Source organism: Dunckerocampus dactyliophorus, chromosome 10 (assembly GCF_027744805.1).
Source record: "Dunckerocampus dactyliophorus isolate RoL2022-P2 chromosome 10, RoL_Ddac_1.1, whole genome shotgun sequence".
NCBI classification, from domain to species: Eukaryota; Metazoa; Chordata; class Actinopteri; order Syngnathiformes; family Syngnathidae; genus Dunckerocampus; species Dunckerocampus dactyliophorus.
Window position 1 is genome coordinate 25,256,553 of NC_072828.1, and position 17,741 is coordinate 25,274,293.

The 17,741-nt window shown below is 40.7% G+C and overlaps 2 protein-coding genes across 8 annotated transcripts in view; one reads left to right on the top strand and one right to left on the bottom strand.

Annotated features, from left to right (window-relative positions):
* Positions 1-5,837: 5,837 nt before the first annotated feature.
* On the top strand, positions 5,838-11,847 carry LOC129188286 (gamma-interferon-inducible lysosomal thiol reductase-like). Its single transcript, XM_054788533.1, has 7 exons — positions 5,838-6,365; positions 6,835-7,023; positions 7,109-7,180; positions 7,263-7,352; positions 7,785-7,937; positions 8,604-8,672; positions 9,062-11,847. Exons 1-7 carry the CDS (start codon positions 6,225-6,227, stop codon positions 9,119-9,121), a joined length of 774 nt encoding a protein of 257 aa, XP_054644508.1. The 5' UTR covers positions 5,838-6,224; the 3' UTR covers positions 9,122-11,847.
* Positions 8,118-17,741, bottom strand: part of pde4cb (phosphodiesterase 4C, cAMP-specific b) — a 101,861-nt gene continuing 92,237 nt past the window's right edge. For 2 of the 7 annotated variants that reach the window (XM_054788525.1, XM_054788526.1), the window contains one exon: positions 8,118-16,651. In XM_054788525.1, coding sequence (XP_054644500.1) covers positions 16,196-16,651 — 456 coding nt within the window. In that variant the 3' untranslated portion in view covers positions 8,118-16,195. The remainder of the gene's footprint in view (positions 16,652-17,741) is intronic. The other 5 variants (XM_054788528.1, XM_054788527.1, XM_054788529.1 and 2 more) reach the window with 3 other exon arrangements.

A 17,741-nucleotide genomic window follows, 5' to 3' on the forward strand; every position in this document is an offset into this window, starting at 1 on the left:
TACATACATACACACACACATATACACACACACACACTACTACTAATACTAATATATAATAACACTTTATTCTAATAACTTTTTCCGCACCTAATTTTCAAAAAATGTACTTCATTTGTTGTTTAGTTTGTTCCTCATAATATTCTTGTAAAAAATAGCATCTTTTTTCTCTAATTTATTAACTTTAGCATTAAAATGACATTTTTTGTCAAAGTATTACGACTTTACTTGTTCACTTTTTTTTATATTTTGACCTTATTTTTGTAAAATTATTGCTGATTTTTCCATTTTTCCTTTTTTTGTTTAACTTTTCTTGTTCTTCTCACCCCTGGTCTAACCTTTTGGAACAAATTAATAACAAAAAGCGAGGTACCACTGTAGCCGGCACAGTACAAGCTAATTTTGAGATTGGTTTAAGACTGGATCTGCATGTCGTGACTGTTCAAATAGTTAACAGTGGCACGTAACTCTATGTAACTGCATCTGTTCTCCATGTTTTCATAGTTGTACTGTTCTTCCTGGCGCAAACATGACCACTTCTTTCATTCACAATTTTAGGCGATTTCTCAGTCTATCACAGATCTAATACTTAGGACAAATAATACATTTAAAACGATATAGAACTTACAGATTATCCTTTTAAATTGACTAGGCGTGGGACAGTACAGTATAGTGGTAGTCATATAATAATATGTTTGAAAGCCAGTGAAATGAGAAGATTTGGACTGGAGAAAATCATCCAGGCAATTCTGCATCAGAAGTGCCTTTGAGTGCTTTTGTAAGGATATTTCCATTCATATTGAGGTGTGTCCACAGGGGAAATAAAGCACAATAAAAAGCCCATTTGGAGTACTGTATTGGAAGGTTTGGTTTCAGGTCAGCCATTATTTCTACTTTTAGCAATTTCGGTTTGGTTGACAGACAAAAGTGAAATCCATCCGCAGTGTTAGGATGACTTGTGTGAAGCCAGTGTTAGGTACAATCAACAGAGCAGTCAGCGGTAAGGATTACTCTTGAATTTAATGCGTTTACATTTCAGATCTGTCCAGATCCGGACAGGTGTGCTCTCTTTGATTGTGCTCTATATAATCATATATGACAAAACTATTTTTTATATGGAAAAATACTTGGGCTCATAACTCAGCGCTTTCATTATTCCTTACATATAGAAATAATGAAAAGTCATGCATGCCTGGTGTGGTTTGCTGTGGAGTTGACAGCAATGAAGCAGTCGTTCAAAACTCAAACGTTTTTTACTGAATCGGAACTCACGGGTACTCACCTCCTTTAACTTGTTCACCTGCTACCACTGGCTACATTAAAAAATGAAAAGCAGTTCATATGTCACTAATTGTGCAACTGTTACTTTAACTGCATACGTGATGACTGATTCACAACGGTTCACTCGACTTAGCCAGCGAGTTTCACTAACTCACCAGTCCCCGACGAAGACCCGATGTTCTGACTCACGGGTACGCAACAAAGATTCAAGTTTCTGACTCACAGTTAAGCAACAAAGACTCAAGTTTCACTGACGGGCACTCTACAAAAACTCGAGTTTCTGACGCCCGGTTACTCAACAAAAGCCTCAAGTTTCATTGAGTTACGGGTACTTGTCGAAGACTCGAGTTTCTGACTCAGAAGTACGCGACGATTATTCAAGTTTCACTAACTCACGGGTACTTAACAGACTGAGTTTCACTGACCTACGGGTACTCGTTGGAGACTTGTGTTTTTAACTCACACGTAGTCGACGATTAAAGTTTCACTAACTCACGGGTACTCGACAAAGACTCGTGTATCACTAACTCACGGGTACTCAACGAATACTCGAGTTCTTTACTCATGGTACTCAACGAAGATTCGAGTGTCACTGACTCAAAAGGTATTCAATGAAGACTCGAGTTTCACTCACGAGTATTCAAGTTTCTGACTCATGTGTACTAGACAAAAACTCAAATTTCACAGACGCACGGGTACTTGAAGACTTGAGTTTCTGACTTGAGTACTCGACAAAGAATCGAGTGTCACTGACTCACGGGTACTCATTAGAGACTTGTGTTTCTGACTCACAGGAAGTCGATGATGATTCAAGTTTTACTAACTCATGGGTACTCGAAGAAGACTCGAGTTTTTGACTGACGGTACTCGACAAAGACTCAAATTTCACGGACTCACGGGTGCTCGAAGACTCCAGTTTTTAGACACACGGGTACTTGATAAAGACTCGAGTGTCACTGACTCACGTGTACTCGCCAAAGACTCATGTTTCTGACTCACAGGTAGTCGACGATGCTTTAAGTTTCATCGACAAAGACTCAAGTTTCACTGACTCACGGGTACTCAACGAATACTCAAGTTTCACTCACCCACGGGTGCTCGAGTTTCTCACTCACGTTTCTGTGCGTGCGCTCTGCGACGAGTGGCCCGAAAAATTGAGTACCCGATTCACTTCAGTAAGTGACTGAAGAACTATTAGTATGTGTGTGAGTGCTTGTGTTCTCGTTTCCGTTTCACAATTTATTTATCGCAAGCATATATTTTAAATAACAGTGAGTGTTTACTGAAGTCCATAATGTAAAATATTGAAACACATATTTAACATTGTGCAACTGAGAAAGAAAAACATATTTAAAGCACATGCACATGACAGGAATTGCACAGCAGCTCCGAAATGGGGTCAGTTTCAAGCATATTTTTGCACTAATGCATCTTATTTGATGTGGAGGTGTGATGACCGTTTCATGTTGTCATGTCATGTCACTGTAACTGAAGCAAGCCGATTTGTGATGGTGCTAAGTGTGCTGACTGATGACTGAAAGAGCACTAGTGGTGCTTGTGTGTGGCATCTTAACCGCGTTCTCAGCAGTGTTTTATTATTTCAAGTAGACGACTTTGTGTTCCCTTAAGTGTGCGCGATTTCTTTTTCTGTTGGTGTAAATATTTCGTCACTGTGCAAAAAGAAACACACTAGCCTAGTTTAATGCACGTGGAATGCTCAGTTTGTTGAAACTTCAGGCAGAAAATGAGCTCTTATTACAATTCAGTATTTAGTGATGAAATGTTATTTATATAATAACCAGATCTGGTTGTCTAATTTTATAGCAGTAAGTGAATTTTTCACTGCGCTCACCATCATTCACGACAAAACTCATTCAAAAAGAAACGCGCTGGGTCCCGTACGCTCCCTCCTCGAGTGACTCCATGATATTTCGTGACGGTCCTTGAATGGTTGCGGTTGGAGGGAACAGATGTTGAAAGTCTTTTCCCCAGCCACCTCGGCTGTGATCATATTTCTAATCGTGTCATGGCATGTGCTCGAAACAATCACATCAATTTAGCATAATTGTGAACACGATCAACCATTACAAGATACTGCATGGATTATCAACTTCAGCTTTCATCTTGTTGGTGGAGGTTTTGTTTAGGGACTCTGTTATGTAGAATATGAGGTTGTGCTTTGGTGTTTTTCAATTGCTATGGCTGCGTTTACACTGCGGGTCTGAGCGCCCAATTCCGATTTAGTGGCGATATCCATGTTTTTTCATGGAAGTAAACAAAAGTGATATGTACCAAAATGCACCATATCAGACCAGTGTTTACCATATATTCATTTATTTGTGGCGGACCAAATGTGACAGTGGTGGGACAGATTTGACGGTACCTGTTCATCCCAACACATTACGATGGCACTATCTAGACAACTCCATAGGTGGTATCATAACTCCGCTTCTTAACACACCTGGTCTGCCAGAGAATAAGAACATGTAGCAGGAGGGATCAGTGTTACGAACTTAGCGACCGCAGGTATTCGGACCTCTATCGTTTTCATAAGAAGCGACTACCAATAAATGTAGCGACATTCTCTGGTCTTATTGGACACTTTTGGAGATGAACATGAAAGAGCATGTCGCTCTTCTCAACGAGCCCCCCCGCCCCCCAATCAAAAAGCACTCACAGGCTGCCCTGTCTTGCTTGTGACATACAAAAACCACAAAAAGAAGCGTCCCAAGAAAGTTAATTTGGAGTGCGAAACTTATTAGTTCGGTTTTTCGTGTTTTTCGCTCACTTTTTTCCTCTGCCTCCGTGACCAGTTATGCAAATTAGATGGGGTTGATCACCATATTTCAGGCTCGCATTGACAGTGTAGATCTGTTTACGGTCGACACACGTTGGCAGATATCCGATTTCTATGGGATTTTTAAAATCACAAACCTCCTCTTTTCCTTTTTTTTTTCTTCACGCCATCATGAATTGTGCCACTTGGGAGAAAATCGGAATTGTGTCACCATGTAGTGTAAATCTAGCCTGTGAGGAGGGCATACATTCAGGAAATGTAAGGGATCGGTGGGATTAAGGGAAGTGTTTTCTGTCACGTTTGTCAAACAAAACCAGTCATCCCTCCAAAAAGAAACATTTTAGAAAAACATGAGGTCAACCAGAGGACTTATTTAGCATGAAAAACAATATCTAAAATCCAGTGACATAACAGATTTAGGAAAGTTGTGTTTCAGTTTGAGCTGTGCATATGATCAAATACCTCTCTACGTGTTTGTGTATTTCACTCAACTGTTTCCGTGACCTTGGCTTGTTGCTCTCGTGACTGTAGGAAATTGTCCCTCTGCTTTCATCAAAAATCATTTAGCTGCACTTAATAGTTTATTGCTGTGAAGAACTACTGTTAACGTAAATGTTTGTTTACTACTTTCAATTATGCAATGGCATTGTGCGTTTTGTCGCGGTAGCTTGTCTTTCTTTTAGGAGTCTGCAGTCATCTGAGGAAACGTGTTGGTTTCAAACTATTTTGTTGGTGTAAAACTTATTGTCCTTCTTTACCTTCTTCCAGAGTACCATTGTTCATGTATGCACTTTAACTACCAAATAAAGTCAAGATTATAAAAGACGTGTGTGTCTGTTGAGCTCATTTGAGATAATTACATGCCCCGATCATGTAGTTAAATAACTGTTACCTCGCAGTATGATGCAATGCAGTGCTACACCATTGCAAACTACAAAAACAGAGCAATAACCGTATTGTTGCTAGCATACCTTGTGTCCAGTACTTTAAGTATTCCAGGGCATTCCAGGGCTTTGAACAAGGTTGCAGACTCCAATTTCACCACGAGATGTCACTAAAGCGTACACAATAATAATACTATCATACTGTATTAAGACTACTTAATATCATACATAGGACACTACTGTTCATGTAATATAAATAAGAGATGCGATTAATTAAACCACAGTGACATGTACCATTGCTTGACATCTATATATCACACGACACAATACCGATAATTGTTGAGGTTTTGCTTTTGCTGTATTTCATAAGCCATCACCTGTGTTTGTTGGCATTCTGCTTCAAAACATTGGCATGTTTGATGAATCTTGGATACAACAAATAGAAAACAAATGAAATACCTTGTTCTGGACTGGGGTGGCGTCTCAACGTGGTGCAGTTGGGCACACCTGACTTTCCAGGCGGAAGACAATTTAAGATGGCGCATTAACTTCAAATGTTGGTATATTCATTATGCTTCTTTCGACGCCGTTAGGAACTATTCGGGTTTTTGTTGGAAAGTTATCGGCTAACTGACAGCTAACTAGTTACTCGCTCACCTCGAAACTGTTCAAATAAGTTATTTCCCCCGTGCTTCACTATGCAAAATGACTGGACACTGGAGTGGACGAGTGTCAATGAAGGCATCGATGCAGCCTCCATACCTGGATGCAGTCAGCTGTTATTAATGCTGTGTTTCAATTCGCGCACTTTTCTCACTTGAGTGTATAAGTGCGTTCCACTGCTAAGGTATGGCAAAATGCGGGCTGTTGTATTCAACACGCTCCAGTCACACCTCAATCATCACCAGTTTTGTGTGTAATGTTTTGTTTTTCGTTGTTTATAAAATAAACAACATTTGAAAAAAACATCAACGCAGAAACCTTAAAAAACTCAAACATCGCCATCTTGTTTACGTAGCGGAAAAGGCGGGACTGACTGAAGTGTTTGCGAATAAATACCGGGTCGTCATTTCCGGTAAGTGCTCAACGACAGTAATAAATTTGGGACACCACTACACAGTCAAAACTCTCGCCCTCGGAAACTAAGTACGCAGTGTACACAGTACTGTATACTTACTGATGTCAACACACGGAAGCGCGCCAATTGAAACACGGCCAAATAGCTCCAGTCTGTGGCGACGTCTTCTCGCCTTTCAGCAGCAATGAAGCTCGCAGCTCTTGTCGCTTTTTTTGTGCTCCTCTGTAACGACCGGAGATGTTCAGGCTCGTCTCATCCTAAGCATTCGTGTCGCTATCCTCCATCACAGTGGTGTCGCTCTTTGGAGATTGCTATTGAATGCAAGGTGAGTGGAGTGCTTTCCCTTTTCGATGAACGTTGCAGCGTAAAGTTGAAACGCACACTTTATTAGGTACACACTGTCTAAACTAAAGTGATTCAATTCAAGATGTTTGATAATGAATTAAGACTAATGTACTGTATTTAAGTATACTGTAACTAATATTGTGTCATATATTTTTTGATAAATAATTTAAATTTATCGGCATATTTAATGGAGAATTTGGAGGTGACCTAATACAGTGTATATATGCAGTAAAAAGTTTCATTTCTGCGCTTAAATGAGAGTCATGCTTCAGATTGAAGACCAGCGGTTCTTCATGTGACCCCTTAACTATTAAACACTTTAAATTAGATTTAACTTCTACCGAATGTTTTTTTTTTCTCTGTTCTTGGCTGCAGTGAAAGAAGTGTTTGTTTGCACCATGTGACGGTACTTTCACCGCTTCTTCTCTTGTTTTCTCCGCGTAACACAGGTGCAGAAGCAATGCATGGAGCTCAGCGCCGTACGTCCAAATGAGGCGGTTCCTCAGGTGTCTGTCACGCTGTACTATGAGAGCCTGTGTCCAGCCTGCAGAGCCTTCATCACGCAGCAGCTGTTCCCCACCTGGACCATGCTGCAGGACATCATGAAGGTCACGCTGGTCCCGTACGGGAATGCTAAGGTGCGCTCATCTAGTTGGTAATTGTTAAAAGTGTTCTTCATAAGGTAGCATGAAGTTAAACATATGTTCCAATGTTGTCTTCCAGGAGCATATGTCAGGCAATACCACCTTCACCTGCCAGCACGGAGAGCCGGAATGCCATGGGAATATGATTGAGGTTGATGGTGATATGATGTGTTTCGTCAATGCACTGCACTCTCATTCTAATCAATCTTCCAATCAATGAATTGTTCCTTTAGGCTTGCGTCCTGCACCTGTCAGACCATGCAGCATTCCCGATCATCTTCTGCATGGAATCTGCTGCAGACGTTCTCAGCGCAGCGCAGCCAGTGAGTAGCATTATAAATGTCATTGAGAGTAGGGGCAATACTATAAAAATGAAACTTATACTGTAGAGTAGTCAGTGTAAAGCTTGTTTGGCAGTATCGATTTGATATCCTCTGAAAAAGGCTTGCGTTGACAGTTATTTAACAAAAGTGAGCAGCAAGGTGAACATATCTCGCCTACAGTCATGCATTGTGGTTGTAGCGTCACCGTCTGGGGCTGCACGAGTGCCACCCGGCACTGGGGAGCTGCGGTTCATCATGGGGTAACATGGATTCCAACATGTCCTTTTGACATTGTCAAGAAGCACATGATCCCCTCTCTTGGGGAAACTGGGTCACATGAGCGTTTTCCACCTTGATAACGAGTCCAAACACACCTCCAGGATGACAAGTGCATGACAGCCGCGTCCCCATGTTGTGCACGTGTTGTCGCAGTGTCTTCAGATGCACGCCCCCTCCATCCCCTGGGCCAGCGTGGACTCCTGCGTGAGGGGAGGTCTCGGCCGCAGACTGATGCACGCCAGCGCCGCCATGACGAGAGCGCTGAGCCCCGCCCACACACACGTCCCCTGGGTCACCTTCAACGGGGTAAAAGACTCCACACGATGTTTCATTTTGCCACGTGGCAACGTGTTTCTAGATTTGGTTTTTCAGTTTGTTGGCGCAAACATGCAGCAACACGCTGAAGGATCAGAAAAACAATGCAAATGCCAAAAAAAAGACAAAATCCCGCTAAAGAGCTGCATGAGATAAATGCTGCAAGTTAGCCAGGATAGCAGGGAGAGAGACCCAGCTTTAGAAACATGATCGGAAGCTGACGCCCCCCAGGTCTGGCTCCCGTGGTTGCAGCGTTGCTCTTATGCAGTTATTTTAGGGGTTTGTGTGTGTTTTTGAATTTTCATCCTTTCTTCTTTTGCATTTTTTTTTACATTTTTTCATTTCATTGTCATTTAACTGCAGCATTTTTAATGTGCAGCAGTTTCCCATTACGTTTGTTTTATGGTGTTTTTGGTTTTGGATAATTTCTGTCTTAGTGTTAGGTTAGGTGTTGCTGCACGTTTGCCCTAACCTGCCACCGTAGTATGAAAAAAAAACATTTCTAGGATAATTGCATAGCATTTCATGCAAACACAGTATGTGTTCATTGAAGTCATTATTTTCCCAAGTTAAATTACACCTCAGTGTAATTCCCAATACTGCCACCAGGGGGAGATTAAGCACAGACCGGCCGATAACTCCCTGAACTCTTGACAGGAATACAAAGAAGATCACGAAGACAAGGCCATGTCCTCGCTCTTCCATTTGGTTTGCCAGCTGTACAAGGTGAGAAAATGATGTGATTTTTGACACTGCTTCATTTATTCACTTATATTTGTTTCTGCTTGCAACAGTATCTTTCCTTTCTTTGCATTTCTCTGCTGACTGATCATGAAAATGCGTCAGTGTTTCTCACAGGACTGATGCACGTGCATGTCATTTTTACTCATTTCATTTTTTGTGTTCATTCAAAATGAATTCACCTGGCCACGGCGTTTGGTACACCCGCTCGACACAATGAGCTCCTATGCCAGCGCTTTAACTACAACCAATAATAAACATATACCACAGCGTCAATCTTTGATACAACTCTTGGATTGGACCTACCTGATGTACGTAATGAAGTGGCTGGCGGCTATAGCTATGCTATGATTGTGACTCTTGCGTCTTTTCAGGGGGTGAAGCCTCCAGCCTGCACCGGAGCGCCAGTCAGACTCAACAGAGGCTTCTGCTGAAAATGTGGACATGTACTGATAGATTGTAACACATACAATATTACATTAAAATCATACCTTACCACTTACAAGCTATGATGATGATGTGCATGGTGGCTAACACATACAGTATTCCATCAAAATCATACTATACCACAGTTATAAGCTATGATGATGATGATGATGTGCATGGTGGCTCATGAAAGGAAATCCAGTCAGTATAACTTGAAGTAATATTCTGTGTAAGAATCATGAAAAGGACAAACAGCGAGATCAATTTCCATATAATTTATTGGCATTTTCCCCACATAAAACACCCTGAACTCCCGAAAATCATTTGGTTTTTAAAATGCGAAAGCTTTCAGAGTGGCAGATCTTCTCTATACTTGGAAAGTATGTTTGATCTTTCGGCTCCAGAACATGATTTTTAAATTTTTTTTTTATTTTATTTTTTTTACAGTACTTTGTCCTCGACAGACAGACATGTACGAATAAATAGCTTTCGAGACGTTTGCACGACATGATTAACATGAATGATGACAGCTCAACACAAGAAGTGAGCGAGTGCAGGAACACCCGTGTACACCTACAGCATATTGTAATAATACTTTTTGGCACTGATGTTTTCATGTCAAGAACCACTGTGCTGAGTTCAGCTCGTCTGCCCGTTCTTCGCATTCATTCAGTTTCACATCATGAGCCTTTTGGCTATACGCCGAACGCAACAGACGACTTTTTATGCCAATTAAAAATGAGTTAGGAGCTGACTGGCATGTTGACCTTTTGAGTACAGTAGATATACTGTAACTGAGGCTCCCATAAAATGTCTGTTTTGACGTGCTAATCTCTCCCTCACTCACGGTGCAACCAAAAATAACACGTGAAACACACATGTAACGCCACCACAGAGACACCATAATCCCTCGTTTATCGGTTCCAGACCTGACCGCGATGAGTCAAAATCAAATATTTTGGTAGTTTGAGCATTAAAAAAAACTGTTTACAACCTTCTAAATACTGTTTTTAACATTATTAGAGCCCTCTAGACATGAAATAACACCCCTACAGTCACTTTTACACTTGTATTACCCAATATAGTAGTCATAATAAGACTAAGACTCGTGCTCGAGTGTTGCTGTAAATGTGTTCCGATGCTAGGGGAGCTGAGTGTGGGGCCGACAGGAAGTGACGTTGAGAGTTGTATCTTGGTGTGGGTTACGGCAGCAACAGCGCCCCGTGTTAGGGATTACCGCGCCTATTGTGAGATAATTCAAACCTGCAAAAAAAGCCTACTGTTACGACGATCGAGTCCGGTGCTTGTGCGTCTCACCGAGCGTTACAGTAGCATTACTGACTCCTAGTGACAAGCGTAGAATACTGCGACTCACCGCAATGTTTTTGAATGCATCTTCTGAATGCCTTATTGTATTTTAGTTCATTTAGACATTTTTGTGCTTGAAAATGCAAATGCAGTGTTCCCTCGTTTATCGCGGGGGATGGGTTCCCAAACTAGCCCGCAATGAGTGAAATCCGCGAAGTAGCCAACTATATATTTTTTGTACAATTATATGTTTTAAGGTTGTAAAACCCCTCACCAGACACTTTATACTCTTTTTTTTTCTCAGACAGGCATTAACGTTTTCTCACATTTCTCGCTTGTTTAAACACTCTCAAAGTAGAATTGTAATGATCAACCTACTAGGTTGGACACTAGAAATTATTTAGTGACTCACGTGTATTTCACTCCTCTGACTGCCTTGTCGTCCTGGCGCCATTCCGCTGTACTGTAGCGTTTTTTGTATGCTCGTTAAAACGAGGATATCGCTCCTGTCGTATTTTCCTCACACGGTTTGTAGTATGTATGTTTACAGTATTGCCGGTTAGTAGGCGGCACGAAGCAGATTGATTGATAATGGTGTACAGCCAATCGGGACGTAGAAGACAATGTGCGGTGCAGACTGAAGAGAGACACCGCCTAAAGCGTAGAACTACGACACTCAACTTCCCACAATGCAATTCTTCTTAAAGGGCCAGATTCGGACTATAACAGCAGCGTTCATACGCTGTAAAGAAATTAAAAAGCACTAAAATTGCACAAAAAAAATCCATGAACCAGCGAGTCCGCGAAAGGCGAACCACGATGGAGCGAGGGAACACTGTACATAAATTTTGCTTAATTATGCTCTTTTTTTTAATTTTTTTTTTTTTAACTAATAGGCCATATTCAACCACAAAACAGTTTGAAAAAACAAGATAGAGTGACGCCGCAAAATTCTAAGCGCCATTTTATACTAAATTTATACCTGCAAGGTATGTTGGGTAACTTCCTGTTGTGGAAGTGTGCCTGTGAGCTCCCAAGCATGCCTTGCGGGTTATAGATAAGAATAAAATATTATTAGTATGGGTGTTTATGCCTCTATTTCAATACCCGCTTAGTCCGTGCGGTACAGTTACATTGTAACGTGTTATTCTGGTGGCACCGTGAGCGAGGTAGGAATTTGGCTTAATAAGTGCCTGTTGGTTTGTGATGAGTCAGGGTGTTCATAAGGTTAAGTGTGTAAATATCAAGCTGGCTCACTACGTACCACGAGCACCTCTCTGACTACTTTCAGTGTAATTATGGAGAGCCTTGCTGCAAATGAAAAAAATAAAGCTCTGAAAATCTGCTAATGTGCAAAGCTGAATCGTACGGCCGAGTATTAGGGCCACATAGGGAAAATAAATCTGCAATTTTGAAAATAAAGTCGTAAATTTACGAGAAAAAAAAGTTGTACATTTACGAGAATAAAGTCGTAATTGTATGAGAAAACAAGACGTAAATTTACGAGAAAAAGAGTCGTAATATAAATTTTTATTTCAACTGCTCAGTTTTGCCGCCAAGAGCAAAGTTTCCTTCCTTCCTGAAGAGCTATGCTCTATTTTCCCTCTGACGTGTATGACACGTAATATTACAACGTTATTCTCGTAAGTGTTAGCGCCACATTGGAAAAAAACCTCAGAGGTTTCGAGAATAAAGTCATAAATTTACGAGACTAAAGTCACACATTTACAACTTTTTTTCTCGTAAATTGATGACTTTTTCTCGTAAATTTCAGAGACAAAAAGGCGTATATTTACTAGGATAAAGTCTTAAATTTATAAGAAAAAAGGTCATCTATTTACGAGGATAACGTCATGGATTTACAAGAAAAAACGTCGTACCTTTACAAGAATGAAGTCGTCAATTCCCGAGAATAAAGTGGCACGTTTACGACTTTTTTCTCATAAACTGACGACTTTATTCTCGTAAATCTACGATTAAAAAAAGTCGTACATTTACGAGAATAAAGTCACACATTTACAAGAATAAAGTCGTCAATTTACGAGAATGAAGTCGTAAATTTAGGAGGAAAAAAGTCTGACATTTACGACAATAAAGTCGTAAATTTAGGAAAAAAAAGTCATACATTTACGAGAATAAAGTCGTCAATTTGCGAGAATAGCTGCACATTTACGACTTTCTTTCTCATACATTGACGACTTCATTCTTGTAAATTTACAAGAAAAGAACAAACAAAGTCGACAATTTACGAGAATAAAGTCGTAAATTTATGAGTAAAACAGTCGTAATATTATGACTTCATATTCCGAGAATAAAGTCGTAATATTACGACTTTTTTTCTCAAGAATAAAGTCGTAAATTTATGAGAAAAAAAAATCATAATATTACAACTTTATTCTCATAAATTTCCAACATTATTCTCGTAAATTTACGACTATTCTCAGAGAAAAAAGTCGTAATATTACGACTTTATTCTCGGAATATGAAGTCATAATTTTACGACTTTTTAACTCATAAATTTATGACTTTATTGTCGTAAATTGATGACGTGCGGATTTTTTCTCTGATTTTTTTTTCCAATATGGCCCTAACACTCCGTCGTAGAATCCCAATCTGTATTAAACAAATGTTTCTTTCACTCCAGAACACCGTATTTATATTTTTCGTCTCAGCATGTCCGAAACAGTACAATGGTCCTTTAACATCAACCGCCAACACTCCACTAAATGTAAGGCTGATCAATACGACTTACTAGTGTTTTCTACCACCGCCTGACCAGGAAGTGCATTAAAACGTGTAGTGCTGGCTTGCTTCCTGGTCTTTCTATCTGTGTGTTGGCCACAAATACTGCTCTAGACGGGACACACACAGAATATACACACAGACGCAAGAACTCCTCAAACACTCGGATTAGAATGGCAGAGCACTACTACTTGTAAGCCGCACAAACTCTAAGAAACTGTCCGCTCTCAATACAGTTGACATTGATGCTTGGTAAAAATTATCACTACAAAGTCACTGTCTTTGATACAATCATCCATTTAGAATCTCTAGTGTAGAAATGTAGCGTTGTAGGCTGGCAGGTGTGTTGTGTGTGTGTGTGTGTGTTTATAACACCGTTGGCACACAGTTATCCCAGTCAAGCACTTTACTACCAAATAAGACAATCAGTTTGAATTACAGTCATTTCTTTCTGCAACTTTCACACCTGTGCTCCTTTTTTTTCTTCTTTTTTATTAACCAAGTGTACCTGTGGGCTGGGCAGGAAACGAGCCCCCACTCTTGGAACTTTAAAATGTAGTAATAAATATGTTTTGTTTGTGTGTCAGGTAATATTTGGGCTTGCGTGATTTAACCACAAACTAGATTAAACTACTGTACATTCTTTTTTGTATTATTTAAAGGCACTAGAGTTAATGAATGGCGGGTCTTTCCCACCTCATCCTGCAGAAGCCAAGAAGGAAACACTAAGCTTTCAAGTCGTGACAGCGAAGTCCCCTTTGAAGGATATAGAGCAGGGGTGTCCAAGCTTTTTCCATCACATAGTGGGGTAAGGTGTCAGGGGGGCCCTAAGAAGCAGTGGGGACTACTCGCACTCATAACATTTCTTCAAGATTGGCAGGTCTGTTAGTATATTTAGTCCTGCTCGAACGATGCTGGTGCCAGCCAGCAACTCGTACAGTGGTTTGTACAGATAAATAAATCAAGATAAAAAAATATACTAAAAATATTTTAAAAGTTGAACATTGTAATTTAAAAAAAATAAAAAAACATTTCACTCCTCATGACCATGGCAGAAAATAATTTAGCAAATAATTATTACTGTAATATGTCATCACAATTTATTATAAATTTCCTTTGTTAAGAGTATGCCAAGACCAATAAAAATGTCCTCTGGCCTCCACTGTGGACACCCCCATAATGATTAAAGTGTTGATGATATATAATAATGCATGTAATTCATTAATTTATTCTATAATTTTTATTTAGCGTATAAAAAACATAACTAAAAAAAAAATCAGAATTTTGTTTTTCACTTCAGTTTTCATGTTTGGGATTCACATTGCTTCTACATTGTTGCACTGAGCCGTTAAAATGTTTTTTTGTAAAAAAATGTTTTAAATAAAAAAAAAATAAGGGTCATTTTTTTGCACAATTTTGATGTATTTTTTAATAAAAGTATTTAAATGTAGAAATCCATCCATCCATTCATTTTCAATGCCGCTTATCCTCGTTAGGGTCGCGGGAGCCTTAAAAGTAGAAATAAATATGTCAAAATATAATAAAAAAATGCTGCACCGTTTGAAATGATAGGGTTGAAGGACAAAGACGAGCAAAAACATTAAGAACTGGACTAAATGTCCTTGAATGCGTCATCTTTTCATTATTATTATTATTATTATTATTATTATTCCTATAATTACAAAGAATAATGCAGCTTCTGTTTCTTTCCATGCTGAGCTACTTAACCAATGTCTGGTAAACTTTATGAAGTATTTCGGTCCAAGGAACTTTCATCTTGTTGGCTTTACGAGTGCTCGAGAGCATACCTCCTCCAAGGCTGAACCAACCTTGCCACGCAGCTCCATAACATTTTGTGCAAAACACTCGGATGGGCATAACAATAAACCAATTTGTAACATGATTTCATACCGGAGACATTTTAAAGTCATCTAAAAACATATTTTTTTACTACTTTGTAAAATTCAAAACAAGAAATGGGTTCTTGGTTCCTGCCCGCCTTCAGGTACCTGGTGCTGTATTCATGGTGTGGAGGCCTACGGTGGGTGAAGCCCTTTGGAACACATCAACAAGAGCTGAGCGACAGAAATGGTAAAGTGCTACTGCGGACTGGAGGCACCCTGATAAATCAAGCAAAAATGCTTTTCAAGCACATAAACACGGACGGGACCAGCAAATGTACAATGAAGACGTGATAAAAGACATACGTTTCAAACAAGGACACCATTTAAATAAATCTCAGGTATAAAAAACAAACAAACAATAAAGCTTCGATACAGGTAGTGTCTTCTTTAGTGCTCAATCTGTGTGCTGCTACAAGCTGGTTCGATGATTGCTTTCGGTGCCGAATTTAAAGGGTTTCACTTCAACGCAGAGACTCTGCCTCTGGAGGTAAGTCAAACAGGGAAGGACAATTTCCGGGTGCATGCACAACATCCACGCTACATTCGATTTGACTTTTCATACCCTGAGGTCTAGGTCCATTGATTCTCTCGCTGCTCCTCAACAAACACTTCAACTCTCACGTCGTTCTCAACATTTTTAAACATTAAAAAAAAAAACATCGGACTCTCATATTCTAAATGGTGCAAAAATGTCATTTCCAGGACCCTGTTACACCACTGCAACTCTCATTCGCTCGTGTCCAGATGTTACAGTTATTTAGGAGGAAGACGTTTCTTTTACCTTTTGTTCTGGAAGGGCGTCGCCTCGGCGTAACTCTTCTTCCTTTGCGGTTGGATTGCGGTGGACACTCCCAAGTGAAGCTCCCAAAGCATGGTGGCAAATGAACCTACTAGGCACCCGAAGAGAGGCTAAAATGAATATGAAATCAAAAAGAGGGTGATCATCCCTCCGTCTACAGAGAGGCTGTCTCCAGTGTAAAGGGACTGTGGTGATTTTACAGACTTTATTGGTAGGTAAGGGCCCGCCCTGCCTTCCTCTTGGTGCTGCTGTATCTTCTCGGCAGGGCAGGTTGTGCTGGTTGTTATGTGCCCTTATGCAAGCAGGGGGTGCTTTCCTCCTGGCCTGGCCTATGAGGGCGGGCGCTCTGCAACGTCAGACTCAAGTCCCATCAAGGCCCATAACGGATGAGGTGAAGGGGGGCGGTACCTGCTGCCGGCGTCCGGGGACGTCGAGGGAGAGGGCGAGTCCTGGTGCCGCTCCACCCCCGACTGGGGGTCATCCTCCAGTGGACTTTCCAGGTCAGAGTCCAATTCCTCGTCCTCCTCTTCTTCCTCCAGTGTGAGTTCGAACTGGAACTTGTCCCCGCCTAGCGCTGCTGCAGGGTTAGGCCCCCCCACGGTTCCTCCCGGTCTCACTTCGGCGTGGGGCTCCTCGGGGCTGGAGGGTGAGGGGCTACGAGGGATCATGCTCTGGTACCACTCTCTGTTGTCCTCCAGGGTGTCCAGGATGTCCTGAGCGTCGGGGTGCACCAGGTCTGCCCACGTCTCCCACAGAGGGTGTACGATGTAGTCGATGAAACCCACCTGGCAAAGACAAACATGTCAGAAATGACCTGTCAACGTTTGCATTTGTAAATAAGGAACATTTTTCTGAGACTAATTCTGCTACCGACACATATTTTTTCCACGGCATTTTGTAAATACGATCACTTTGGACAGCCACAAATAGATTTGGCGCTACCTGTTCCCCCTCGCTCATAAACACATTATAATGGGACTATCTGTGAATGGAGCTTGCTGTTCTAACGCCGTACGATAAACGGTATCGTAACTCTGCTTCTTAACACGATCGATTTGCCAGAGAATAAGAAGACGTAGCAGGAGGGATCAGTGTTGCCAACTTAGCGATTCTGACCCTTCTAGACGCTCTTTTTTTTCAACAAAGCAGCTAACGGCAAATCTAGTGACTTTTTCTGGTCTTTTTGACGTGACAGCATATCTTGCACTTCTCAACGAGCAGCGGGTGCTGCTGTGGGTCCCTCCCCTATCTAAAAGCACTCAAAGAAAGTTTATGTGCATTTCTAAACATACAGTAATCCCTAGTTTATTGCGGTTAATTGGTTCCAAACCCTATCGTGATAAGTGAATTTCTGCAAAGTTGGATTTTGTAGACCTGTTTACGCCCTTCTAATATGTTTTTTAACATTATTAAAGTCCTCCAGACATGAAATAACACCCCTATAGTTACCTTTACACTCGTATTACCCAATATAGTAGCCATAATAACATAAAATAAGCCATTTAAGGCATAAAAAGCCTCGTTTTTGTGTGTTGCTGTACATGTGTTGTGGTGGTACGGACAGGAAGTGACGTCGGGGTTCAGAGGTGTGTTTTAGCACGGGCGTGGGTTACGGCCGCAACAGGAGCTTGCGTTAAGAGATTATTGTGTGAGATCATTCGAACTTGCAATAAAAGCCTGTTGTTCCAGCAATCAAGTCTGGTGCTTGTGTGTCACACTGAACATTACAGGAACTCTACTGACACCTAGTGTCCAGTGTAGAATACTACATGTCATTACAACATCTTTGCATGAGTCATCTGAATTCCTTATTTTTTTTATGCTTGAAAATGCTTCATTTAGGCAAAAAATGCGTAAAATGTGCATAAATGTGCA